Source organism: Camelina sativa, chromosome 19, assembly GCF_000633955.1.
Source record: "Camelina sativa cultivar DH55 chromosome 19, Cs, whole genome shotgun sequence".
Lineage (NCBI taxonomy): Eukaryota > Viridiplantae > Streptophyta > Magnoliopsida > Brassicales > Brassicaceae > Camelina > Camelina sativa.
Window position 1 is genome coordinate 21967728 of NC_025703.1, and position 14128 is coordinate 21981855.

Genomic DNA, 14128 nt, shown 5'->3' on the forward strand with positions numbered 1-14128 from the left:
GAAGGAAGAGTAGTTTCAACAGATCCGAACGAGACATGCCATCATGTACCCATAGGTCCAAATGCAAGCAAGGTCTTGGTTGAAGTGGCTAAGATTGGTAATGCAAAGGTATGGAGGCCAAATTCAGAGATTGAATACATTTCTGATGCAATAGGTTCAGTTGTAGCATGGCCAAATGATAAAATAAAGTTTGTGTGAATGGATGGGATGTTGCAATTGTTGGAATTTTTATTTGTATTGTAATGAATTTTTATTTTGGTTAATGACTGATTAGCAATTGTTGGAATTTGTATTGTAATGAATTTTTATTTTGGTTAATGACTGATTAGCAATTGTTGGAATTTGACCGGTGCGGAAAATTTCAAAAATTAAACCGGTTTGGCTAATTAAACCGGTGCTGGAAATTTCAAAATTAAACCGGTTTGGAGATGTCTAAATTAAACCGGTGCTGGAAATTTTGAAAATTAAACCGGTTTGGACATGTCTAAATTATGTCTAAATTATGTTCAAACCGGTTTGGAGATAAAACCAGGAACATTTCATCGATTATGTCTAAATTAAACATGTTTCAATTATGTCTAAACTAAACCGGTTATGTCTAAACCGGTTTGCTAAAAAATTGTATTGTTGTGCTTCCTTTGTGCTCTATACTCAAAAACATAAAATTAAAACTCTAAACCTCAAACATTATAGTTAAATTTCTAAATCCTAAAGTATAAAACATAAACACTAAACTCCAAAGTCTAAACCCTAAACCCTAAACCCTATACCCTAAACTAAAACTTAGTGTTGGAATACTAACTTATATTAATTGTTCTTAATTATAAAATTTACAATTATAAGAAATAATATTCTAACATTAAAAAAGTAATTTATTTTATATGATAATTTTTGGATTTAAAATGTAAAAAACAACTCTTAACCAATGAGAAGTAACCTCCCAGATTATAGGATGAATCCTACACCGTTAGATAACGCCGACTATGATCTCAGCCGTCCTTTCTTATTGTAGACGCGATTAATGTACACCGTTGATATGTCTCGCTAACTTTGATCTGGCCCGTTAATTGTTCTTAGCCAATAAGCAGTAACCTCCGAGATTGCAATCTTGGCGAAACCTACACCGTTGATCTGTCTAGCTAACTTTGATCTGAGCCGTTATTCTTCTTAGCCAATGGTGCTAACCTCTGAGATCGCAAGCTTACAGAACACAACTCATCTTTAGGGTTTACCAAAACTTCCCCAACTCTTCCTTTGTGTTCACCAAATCGTTTCAGAACGGATCCATCTCCATCATGACCAAATGGATAAGACATGGATTTCGCTGCCAAGGTATACAGTAAATTCAGTCAAGCTTACTTACATTAACCAACAAAATTCTTTTCGATGCCAAATGGAAATCTAAATTCTTTTCCAATTTACAATGTAGGAATAGCATCGAGCACTTAGAAGGAGCACCAAAATTCGCCAATTCATCAGCAAGAAGATTGGGCAATCTGTCTGAAATGTTATGCCCATGTAGAGATTGTCGTAATGTATGCCATCAGTCTATAGATGAAATTATTGAGCATCTAGTGATAAGGGGTATGGATAAGAAGTATAAGACTTCTTGTTGGAGTATTCATGGTGAAAAAAAGCATCTACAGAAGATAGTGGTCCTCAACATGAAACAGAGGCATTTGACTTGTTTAAGACAGCATTCTCTATGGGTGAAGGTGAACCAAAACAGAGGAATGATGATGAAGCATTAGAGGCAAACGACGGTGAAGCAGTAGAGGAAACTGAGTTTAGGAAAAAGTTAAGAGAAGCTGAAACTCCATTGTACTCTGATTGTATCAAATACACAAAGGTTTCAGCAATTATGGGACTTTACAGATTCAAGGTCAAGAGTGGTGTGTCAGAGAGCAACTTTGATCAGCTGTTGGATTTAATTCAGGACATGCTACCTGAAGACAATGTATTTCCGAAGAGTTTAGCTGCTATCAAAAAATTTCGTAAGATATTTGGTTTCAGATACGAAAACATTCATGCTTGCAAGAATGATTGCATACTATATAGGAAGGAATTTGAGAAGTTAGATAGCTGTCCAAGATGCAAAGTTTCAAGATGGGAGAAGGATAAGCACAATAATGAGATAAAGGTTGGGATTCAAGCAAAGGCCCTTAGATATTTTCCAATCAAGGACAGATTTAGGAGGATGTTTAGATAAAAAAAGATGGCTGAAGATTTGCGGTTGCACTATACCAATGGCACTGAAGATGGTACAATGTGACACCCCGTTGATTTTATATCATGGGCACAAGTGAATGCTACATGGCCAGACTTTGCTGCTGAACCAAGGAATCTTTGACTTGGAATTTCTACAGATGGGGTGAACCCTTTCGGCATGCAAAACACCAATCACAGCACATGGCCAGTGTTGTTGGTGAACTATAACACACCTCCGACTATGTGTATGAAGGCTGAATATATAATGTTGACTTTGTTGATCCCTGGTCCAACAGCTCTTGGGAATAACATAGATGTTTACTTGGCACCACTGATAGATGATTTAAAAGATTTGTGGGCTGAGGGTATTGAAGTCTATGACTCATTTGCGAAGGAGAATTTCACACTTAGAGCCATGCTGCTTTGGAGTATCAATGACTACCCAGCCTTAGGAACATTGTCTGGATGTAAAGTGAAGGGGAAACAAGCTTGCAATGTATGTGGAAAAGATACACCTTTCAGATGGCTTAAGTTTAGCCGTAAGTTTTTCTATATGGGTAATAGAAAGAGACTACCGCCTGGGGATCGTTACAGATATAAAAAAGCTTTGTTTGACAACACTGTTGAGGACGGGAATGCCAAAAGGATACAAACTGGCGCTCAAATATATGAGACACTACAAGCTTTTAGGAATGATTTTGGAAAACCTCTACACAAGGAAATTAAAAGAAAAAGAACTGAGTTGGAAGATGATGAAGTGGATCAAGAAGAAGAGTGTGAAGAATCAAATGATCTATGTCGGTGGAAGAAGAGATCAATATTCTTTGAACTACATTACTGGAAGGTAAAGTAAAGTAATTGAACTATATTCTCTTATTGTTGGATTTGAATAAGCTAGCATAACAGTTTGTTCCTTAATGTGTTAGGATTTGCCTGTTCGTCATAATATTGATGTTATGCACGTAGAAAAAAATGTGTCGGATGCTATATTGTCTATCTTGATGCAAAGTGCTAAGTCCAAAGATGGTTTGTAAGCAAGAAAAGACTTAGAAGATATTGGAATCAGAAATCACTTGCACACAGAGGTCAGGGGAAAGAAACCGTACTTACCTCCAGCAGCCTACTGGTTATCCAAGAAAGAAAAGACCATTTTCTGCCAAAAGGTTATCTAAGTTTAGAGGTCATGATGGTTATTGTGGTAATATTGCGAATAGTGTTTCAGTTAACCCTCCAAATATAGATAGTTTAAAGTTGCATGATCATCATGTCCTAGTACAGAACTTGTTACCAGCTGCATTAAGAGGGTTGTTACATAAGGGTCCTAGGATTGCCATCAATAGATTATGCAGTTACTTCAACAGGTTGTGTCAACGCATCATCGACCCGGAGAAACTAACGACAATGGAGACAGAGTTTGTGGAAACAATGTGTCAACTGGAGCGCTTCTTCCCTCCATCCCTTTTTGATATTATGTTCCACCTTCCAATTCATCTATCAAAAGAGGCACGTTTGGGAGGACCAGTACATTTCCGCTGGATGTATCCCTTCGAAAGGTTTGATGTACTCATTTGCTTCAATATATGTATTTCCTGCAATTATGTTCAACTAATATTCATTTCTTGACTGAGTTATAGGTACATGAAAACACTTAAGGCTTTTGTTAAGAATCATGCAAGGCCAGAAGCATGTATGGCTGAGGGGTATTTAGCTGGAGAATGCGTTGCATTTTGTTTAGAGTTCCTTAAAGATTCAGTACCAGTTCAAGAAACAGTTAATCGCAATGAAGATATTGAGGCTGATAGAAGCGTGGTTGAAGGTCGACCTCTGCAGAAGGGTATAGAAGTTACCCTATCAGATAAAGATAGAGACATTGCACATCGCTATGTGCTAATGAACATGGCATCTTTGGATCCTTATATTGAGTAAGAGGTAACCATTTATGTTTCATCTACTTATTATTATTATAATTTCATTCTCAAAACTTTTGTTTAATGTAAAATCAGGATGCATTTGGAAGAATTACAAGCTAATGATGCTCGATGTGCTAAAAATGAATCTTTGTTATGGAAAAACCATACTGAGCAGTTTGCATAATGGCTTAAAATAAAGGTTTCCAGATGCAACTTGTCTTCTTGATTATTTGTTATAAAGCTTGTTAAATTGACTGATTAGCTTGTTAGGTTCATGATAATGTTTTGCTTGATGACTTGTTAGCTTATCTTATAGCTTGATGGCTGGTCTTCTTGGACCAGATTGTTAGCTTATCTTGTAGCTTGATGAATGGTTAGCTTAGCTTGTAGCTGGATGACTAGTTTTCTTGCCACAGATTGTTAGTTTCATGATCATGTTTTGCTTAGTGACGGGTTAGCTTAGGTTGTATCTTGATGACTGGTATTCGTGATTATCATTTTAGTACTTCAGCTTGATGATCAAGGTTGGAATTTTACTGTGGCAGATTCATTCAGACTCAACAAATAGTCATTCTAAGGAGATAAGGTGGTTGGCATTTGGACCAAGAAATGTTGCTTTAGCACATAAAAGATTTATCGTTAATGGGAAACGGTTTAACACAGATGCGGTTAAGCGGAAGACACAAAACAGTGGAGTAACTTATGAAGCATTTAGCATGTGTAGATCAAGTGCTCGAGATATGAGACAAGTCGCTGATATGCTTACATATTATGGAGTGATAAAGGAGAATTTACTTATGGACTATCACATGTTCAAAGTGCCGCTGTTTAGATGCAATTGGGCCAACACAGGGAATGGTGTGAAGGAGGAAGATGGTTTCACTCTTGTCAACCTTCATTTGAACCAAACAGCCTATTTGAAAGATCCATTCATTCTACCTTCTCAAGCAAAACAGGTTTTCTATTCTAGGGAAGATGATAATTCAAATTGGTATGTTGTTATGAGAGCACCACCTAGAGGCTATCATGAGTTGGAAACAGAAGAGGATTTAGGTGTTGCACCTTTGCTTGTCCAAGAAGTCGATGATTTGGATGATGAAACTTGTGATGATGATAGTGTTTATGTTAGGGATGATTGTGAAGGCTTGTTAGTGGTAGATTGATAGATGTTTGTGGTTTTTGTAAACAATGAAATTTGTTATGGTTTTCTAAACATTAAAATATATTTATATATTTTGTATTAATTTTAATTGGTTTTTTTTACAAATATTCGAAATAAATATTTTATTTTAAATAATAAATAATTCGTAATTCATTTTAATAAATAAATTTTGAATAATTTAAAAACAAACTAATAACACGAAACATTTGCTATCTTTGCTATAGGTAAAATCAAATTAATGAGTTTTAATAGCATTTGTATCACGTTATTATAAATATTAACAATTGCACAGAAGACAGCGATATCGTTGTATAGTTAACTATAGCAAACTGGCAATCTGCTATTAAAAGTGTCCGACCCACTATAACGGGCGATCTCAGAGCGTTTTAGGAAATGCTATAATTGTAAACTCATAGCGTTTAACAGCCGTTATTAATACCCATATTTCCTGTAGTGAGCAGGCTATCCCTATGGCCAAGCTTACCCTCCCATCCCACCCCAATACTTCATGGATCCAGCCCTTTTGCAGCAATACTACCAGCAGCAAGGACAACAATTTTTCCCACCACCACCAACTCGACCAGCCCACTCGACCGAGCACTCGACCGAGTACCAGTCGATGGCCATCGTCGAGTTGCCTCCTTCCCCACCTCAAAATCTAGCTCCAAGCTCCAGCTACACATTTGACAGCATGAATAAGGATGTGGACAACTTCTTCCACAACCCATAAGGTACCAATATCACCTCTCTATTGTAAATACCATTGCATCTCTAGTTTTATTTCATTTTGAGTCTTGAATCCTCTTTGAAATTTCTCTTACACAGTGGACTGTGTAATATAAGTTTGGGGGAGGGTTTGAGATAGTATTTGATGTTGTGTTTTGTATTCTTATTTCAAATTTTTAGCATTATCATGTATTTGCATTTCATCTAAGGCATAGAAAAAAACAAAAAAAAATTGAAATTTTTTGCAAAAATCTTTATAAAAAAAAGAGTGTTCATGTAGTTTTCATTGCACATTAGGATTTTGTTTAGCATGTTTCATATAGGACTGTTTAATATTTGCATTAGGGATCTATGATGAGTTTAACCTTGTTAGCTTGTTTAAATTCACTAAACTAGGATCAATGCCCAAGTTAATAGTATTTTGATGCTAGTTGAGTAGCTAGAAGCATAAGATTGAACCAAGCTTTGAATTCCTGCATTGCATTTGGTCTAAATTGAAGCATGTTGTGATTTGATGTCATTTCCTACTTATAAGAACCTAATATTGACTTTTAATTATCAATTTGTGCATTGCTTTAAACTCATGGATACCATATACATATTTGGATCATCTTTATCCATTCTACCACTCTTGTTGATCCAAGTAGCTGATTTAATCATTAAGATCAGTTTCCAATACCCTTAACCAATCCTTCTTTCAAGCCATGTTTATTCTTGTGTGTGTAAGGCCTTTTTGGGATTGAGCTTGGTAGAAAGTGTTAGGTTTGAGCTGACAAGAGTAAAGCCTTGTGTAGTTCTAGTTTGCAATTTTCAAACTAGATAGTACTTGGTGGTTTAATTCTTGGGTTTGGGACTTGGTTGTTTTGAAAAAGAAAGGAAAAGAAAAGAGAAAAAGAGATAGAAAAGGTTAGAGTCTTTAGGAGGGGAATGTGTTTACGTAAATTTAAGCTCTAGTGAAAGAATAGGAAGTATGAGATTGTTAAAGATGGTTCTAATCAAAGAAAAAGAAAGAAAGAAAAGAAGATTCTAGCAAAAAGCTTTTATGTCTTAAAAACAAAAGAAGAAAAGGGAACCGTAGCAAATAAGAAAGAAATCCATTCCACTAGTTGATTCAAATAAGAAACCTCTCCTAAGGCTTAAAAACAAAAGAGAAAAGGGTATTTGAGAAGAGATGAAGATAAGGGGTAGAACTAGGACAATTTGGGATTAGAATGATAGGATAAACATTTTGGGTGCCTTTGGGTAGACAAGATTTTGTTCTTGTATGTGTCTAAGTGTTCTTACCTTTAGCTTTCTTCTAAAGCTCAATCCATTTTTATGAGAGAACCCTTATATTGATAAGCCCCACTCTAAAGAGAGACCATCATTGTCTCTAAACCATCATTGTTTCTAAACCAAACCAAAACGACCATTTAAATCAACCGGTCGAACCAAAATTGATGGTGTCAATCAATACTCCCCTTGGTGTCGATCGACTTCCACTCCCAAAGTCCACAATGTGGTTCGCAGATGTGACAAGACATCACTTAGAACGACAAGGAGCGGAGTGGAGTTTGGAAGAAGTTAATACCGGTGCGTTAACTGAAAAGTGTGACGTACAAGATCTCGGTCAAAAGATGAATAATTTAGCTTGCGGAATTAACAGATCGGAGATCATATTGTATTAAGTATAAATATATAATAGTTAGTATAAAAGAGAGGAAAAATGTAATAAAAGAGGATCTGAGTTTTCCAAGCAAATAACAATAATAATTTCACTTGGGCAATTCATTTATTTTCAAAGTTTCTGAGTGCTTACAATTCAGAGTTCGGTACAACGAATAGGATAACCACTTGATGTTCATATATTTCACCTTGTTTTACCTTAGTATATTCACATCTTTTGCATGATTTACTATCTAGTTTGGCCATTATTGAGTAGCTTTAGGACTGTTTATGCATTAGAGTAGAATTGCATTGCATTTGCATAGTTTTTAGCATAAGCAGGTGATTTTGGATCCTAAGGAGCATGGAAGGATGCTGAAGAGGATTGGAGCTATCAAGTGAAGAAGACAAGGGAGCTAGAGCAGAAGAATCAAGATCCGGAAGTCCACTCTATAATTAAGAAGAACATTCACAGAAAACATCGTAAATTCGTAATTAAAAAAATAATGATTAGATTAATTTCCTAATAATTTAAAGTGATTTTTTTTAAAGAAAAAAGAACTATTGACTATGGACAAAACCCAAACTAATTTTTGACTGAAATATTCAAATTGGTTTACCATAGTTGAAATGACAAGAGGATATAATAATTATAAGACTATGTGATTGCTAAAATTATTCAACACCCTAATTTTTCACTTTTTAACACTCCACTATTATAAACGGATAATTACGGATGTGATTTTCCATCACTTTACTTCTACTCCAAGTAACTTTTATCTTATCTATATCTATAATTATATTTATTCTATTCTTAGTTGTTAAGTAATCCTCCCTATATAAACATGTAAACGAGTGAAGTGTGTAATAAGATAGAGAAGTAGAGAGAAGAACTTCATTCATTTACTTACCTCTCGTCTCTCTTTCTATTATAATAATGTATATTATTATAGATATATATACACATACATATATAATATAATATTATTATATATTTGTGTTATATTTTATAATACGTTATTAGTACGATGTCTTTATTGCTGGAGCTTTTATGAGATAAGTAAATTTATATTGTTTTCATATATATTTATAAAACATAAATATTATAGACATCGTGAAATTATGCTTTTTTTCGGATTGATCATCGTAAATTTTAGACGTTATCTCCTTTACGATCAAATCTATAGCTAAATCATATCCGGATAGATCATTAGATGGTAGGCTCTGCCTCCTTTACGATCAAATAAAAGCTATGTCTTTTTCAGATAGATAGATCGTTATATATGGAAGGTTATGCCTCCTTCTAGATCTAACAAAAGACTATGTCTTTTCCAGAAAGATCGTTAAAAATAGAAAGTTATGCCTCCTATATGATCAAATATAAAGGCTATGTCATTTTCTGGATTGATCGTTATAATGCGATCAAATATATAGCTATGTTATATCTGAATTGATTGTTTAATATATGGTAGGCTTTGCCTCCTTCACAATCAAATAAAAGCTACTCCCTCCGATATGAAATAAGTGTCGTTCTGGAAAAATTCTCTTAGATTAAGAAAGTGAACAATTTGACTATTTTAACCTCAGAAAACTCAAGAGGAAAGAAAAAAATGACTTCACCAAGCAAACGCAGAGAAATGGAAATGATGAAACTGTAATCTTTTTTTTTCTTTTTAATTTCAATTTTGACTTTTTTCCTAATGTCGGTTTCTTATTGATGATTTTGAGGGTTGGATTGATCTTGTTTAATAGGATGATGAGCGAGGGACAAACCTTGGGATCATCTCTAATCTTTGGTATTTGATTAGTACAGAAGCAACATGACTCGGATTTTGGTTCAACGTGGTTCGTCAGGCAGTTCTTCCAACTCAACCCGCTCTTCTTCCTCTTCTGGCTCAGCTTCTTCCTCAGAACAGAGTCACAGATAAACAATAATACTCCAGTAACGATCGATGAAGAAATTACTGATGAAAAAAAGAAGATGAGGTTTCCGTTGTTGATCAACCAGAGTGTTTTGATGCTAAGAATGTCGTAGTGGACAGTGATGTACCTGTGGATAGAGAAGATGATGAAAGTTTGGTAGTTTCAGAAAATGTTCATGTTGAGAGTGAAGGTATAAATTGTGATTCTCCGTAAGTGGTGGCAGTAACCCTGATTCCATTTTGCTGTTTTTCATGTTTATGACTAACCCTCAAACCCAATATATATATTCATGAATGACTCTTCATATTATGTCTCTTGATATATCCTTGTATTTACAAGATTTGTTAATTTCAGTTTTAGTAATTTGTGTTCATTTAGTTAAGGTTATATTAGTAATTTAATTAATATTATCACATTGATAAGAAAGAACGACACTTAATAAAAAAATAAAAATCAGTCCTAGAACGACAATTATTTCGGATCGAAGGGAGTATGTCTTTTCTGGATAGATAGATCGTTATATATGGTAGGCTTTTCCTCCTTTACGATCATATATAAAGCTATATAATATATGAATTGATCATTTGATATGGTAGGCTTCGCCCCTCCTTCACGATTTAACAAAAGGCTATGTCCTTTCTGAAAAGATCGGTTTTGCCTTCTATACGATCAAATATAAGGCTATGTCATTTTTGGATTGATCGTTATACATATAGAGGTTCTGCCTCATTCATGATCAAATAAAAAGCTTTGTATTTTCCGGATCGATTGTTATATATGATAGGATGTGCCTACTTTACGATCAAAGAAAAGTTATGTCTATTAAATTCTTGGTAAAAGGCTATAGCTCTTATTTTATTATCTGAATTTATAGCTTATTTATTTAATTTTGTTTATTCGTAAAGAATTATTATATGTGTTATATAAGATTTAAAGACAATGAAATGTCTTTATAATCAAAAATATATTTCTCTTATGAGAATATATAAAGCATGTGTACATATATTTTATATAGTGCAAAAATAATTGGAAGGTCTAGATGAGGTAGTCTCTCGACTTCCAAAGACATCATATTCATAATAATCGATGTATAGTTTTCTCCAAAGTCTCAAAGAAACTCATGGAGTTTTAATGACATTTTATCTTAATAAAATTATTATGTTGAGGCTATAAATAAATATGGTGTTGTAAGATCGACCATATTGGAGACACGCATGTATATGATTATATCATGCAAAAACAAAGATGGCAAAATGATAGTAAATATGAAATTTTATATTGCTTTAAGCATAGCGTTACCGGTCAAGCCATCCCGGTCAAACAATGATATTAAAAATCATTGAGAATTTGTTCAGAGAAACAAAAGTTCTTTAAAAAGTATTGCATATCCCCGTTCACATTTCATGAAGTTGTAAGCATTGTATTTCATTCATATTTCAGGTAACATCTAATTGATGTTGAATTTATTTAAGTTTATTTAAATCTATTTAAATTTCTATTTATTGTTTATGGATTCGATGGTTATGTACCTCCTCCTTAATTATGTAGTAGGCTATGCTTCCAGAATCATATAGTGTTGGCCCATTCACCATCTTTTTGGATTAACAAGCTCATTGTATATATATGATGGTTTGATTTCTTTAAAAAATCCCCAAATTAAACTCCAAATATAACCGATCTGAAAATAAGATTTGGTCAAAGGTGAATGGACATAGAAGTCATCATCTTGAGAGGGGTAATACTAATCTCACATCTTATAAAGATCTAAGATAATAGACATAACCGAAATAGGTATGTTGTTGATCCTAATGTGGGATTCAGTACGATATGAATGAACACCAAGAGTTATCATCTCGAGGGGGAGAATTAAAGGATTCCCACATCGACAATAAGTCGATAAATTTTTGTGAATTTGACACCCCATAGCGATATAACTATGGTGAAGTCATATCCTATAGTTTATCACATATATATGTCGCATGTGATAAAGTGGAACATCCATGATGTTCTCTCTTGAAATGAGCTATAATTAATCGTTCATAGCGCAACCCAAAGAGATTGCAAAACGGTTCTTGGTGATTTAATCTCCATGTCAAAACATGGAACATGCAGTTTTGCATGTAGTCAATATTATATATGAGACCAACAATTTATAAAGAAACATTTCTCCCATGTTATGTATTCATGGTTGGAGATCAAATATTTCTCATTTTGAATCTTATGGGTGTGTGATATATATTTTAAAATGCTCTTCTATACCACATAAAAATATCATCCACAGCGAATGAAATATATAGATGCGGGAGATTAGTCTCCGCTCTAATAATGTTAAAGCCATCTTATGAGAGATGTGCCTATTGCAAGATTTGCATATCATCATGTTAGATGATAAAGTTCTCCATCATTATGGGAGAATCATCGAATAGTTTTGGATCTTTGAACAAATGAATATAATGAATATGAACTTGAAAGTTCAAAAGTTCAACAGATCACCATTCACAATATATACTGCAAATCAAATGCAAAAAACTGATGGATGAGATTTCATATTGATCCTCACATAAATGAATATGAACTTGTAGTTCAAAGAAATCTCACATCTCAGCTAGAAATGCTCCAATAAATATATGTCTCTGGCGGATGACATACTAAGTCTATGGCACATAAAAGGTGATAGACTACTTTGGTTCCTAAGGTAAATCAAATCTTCAAAAAGAAAAAGGAGCAAATAAAAAAAAGAGGATTATACTCTCAAAAGAGGAGCAAATGAACTCCTAAATAGGAATAGATATACTCTTTAAGAAGAGCTAATAGACTCCCAGAGAGAAGCACATAGACTCCTAAAGAGGAGCAAGATACTTCTCAAGAAGAGTAGAGAAACCGATTGATATGGCTAATAACGAAATCAGGTACCTGAATAAAATCATTTATATAATGATTAAAGAGATCCTGATTAACCATGTCATTACGGAAAATTTGGAGACAAAGACATAATGTCGACAATAAAAATATTATATCGCGCAATGTGATTAATGAGGATCATAAATCTCCGCTCTGTGAGCGTATATAGATATATATTGACCAATAAAGAGGTAGTCAAGTCTATATATTGTATGAAAAACGAGTAATTTTTGGACTAGTGGTCCAAACATCAAAATGGTATAATGATATATAACAAAATGGTGTGTCGCTCCATGTTTTGTTAAAATACCCTATCAAACAAAATGGATGCTATTTGAATGGCTTGAAATATGCTTTATGGGATGCTTGAAGAGCTTATCCTGAAAAATATATGATATCATAATTATGTTTTCGAAAACTCATAACAGTGATGATTTTAAACATCATAAAAACTCTTAAAGAGTTATTTGGAATAAAAGATTTTGGAAAGACAAATATGTCTCCAAATATTCCAAACTAAACATCTATCGAAATAGATGTTATACTAATAACTTCTAAAGGAAGTCAAATAAATATATATATATATATAATCATATAAGATCATATATAAATGCTGACGAGCATTTATATATCTTATGAATTGTACATAGCATTTTTTACTAATCTCATTGCAGCATATATCTAATTCTCTATGAGTAGATTTTTGAGATGAGTTAAAACATATCTTCTATTGCAAAGGTATGACCAACTTGGGCATAATATATTTTGGAACCCCCAAGTTTGGTTTAGTTGGTTTTGCAGATGGAAGATTTATACCGGATCAATATAAAGATATATCGCAAAACAACAACTTCACGACGTTTCAGTGATAGACTTTGACTGTCGCTTGTTCAAGTCATGCCAAAAATAGTTGTGCTTCATATGCCATATCGAGAATCCCTAATGGCTCAGATGATGTCGAACGTCAACCAATAGTTCTCTGCCTAAGACTGGAGCCTCATAACATGTTGGCGAACAGCTTTCGAACTGAAGGTTCGATCAGCATCAACTAGTTAATGCTTGTTGAGACCCACTAGCAAGAAGCAATCAAAGTAGTCACCAAAGCCAACAACACTGTTGCATGTGTTGCCCAAATTCAAAGGAAGCTACACCTAGAACGACAAAACAAGACATATTCCTCTCTTACACTCAAGAATTCTAGAAGAATAAGGAAGTTGATAGCCAGTCCATCAACTCAAGTAACAATGTAGCAGAGTTATACAAAGGTGCTTCCGACTACCTCATTAAATGCATCTTCAGAGATCAAAATCCATCTTTTGAAGATGATACTTCTAGGGAGAGAATATGATGATTCGCATGGCTGCACTCTTTTTCCCTTATCATGGTTTTTATCCCACTGGGTTTTTCCATGACGAGGTTTTTAACGAGAGAGCAAATAACACGCATAATATCAACCTTAAAGGAGAATGCCAATGAGAACAAGATTCATCTGTTCCAGGGAAAGATTGCGTTACTGTACTCCTTTTCCCGAATCATGATTTTTTATCCTTAACGGTTTTTGCATGATAAAGCTTTTAACAAAACAGTATGCAATACATAAATGGTGATGGATAACCAAGGGGAAATGTTATAAACGGATAATTACGAATGTGAT

General features: G+C 34.1%; 1 protein-coding gene and 1 long non-coding RNA gene across 2 annotated transcripts; both read left to right on the forward strand.

Moving 5' to 3' along the window:
• LOC104768087 lies at positions 2216 to 5281 on the forward strand. Its single transcript, XM_010492020.1, has 6 exons — positions 2216 to 2261; positions 2367 to 2704; positions 3292 to 3761; positions 3843 to 4130; positions 4212 to 4292; positions 4630 to 5281. Exons 1-6 carry the CDS (start codon positions 2216 to 2218, stop codon positions 5279 to 5281), a joined length of 1875 nt encoding a protein of 624 aa, XP_010490322.1.
• Positions 8544 to 9892, forward strand: LOC104766912. Its single transcript, XR_764149.1, has 2 exons — positions 8544 to 9304; positions 9403 to 9892. It is a non-coding gene; the product is annotated as an uncharacterized LOC104766912 (long non-coding RNA).

Coding starts and splice junctions, on each gene's coding strand:
- LOC104768087 (XM_010492020.1), top strand. CDS start 2,216: ATGGCTGAAGATTTGCGGTTGCACTATACCAATGGCACTGAAGATG. Junction 2,262..2,366: donor TACCAATGGCACTGAAGATG/GTACAATGTGAC, acceptor GAATTTCTACAG/ATGGGGTGAACCCTTTCGGC. Junction 2,705..3,291: donor AGGGGAAACAAGCTTGCAAT/GTATGTGGAAAA, acceptor ACTTGCACACAG/AGGTCAGGGGAAAGAAACCG.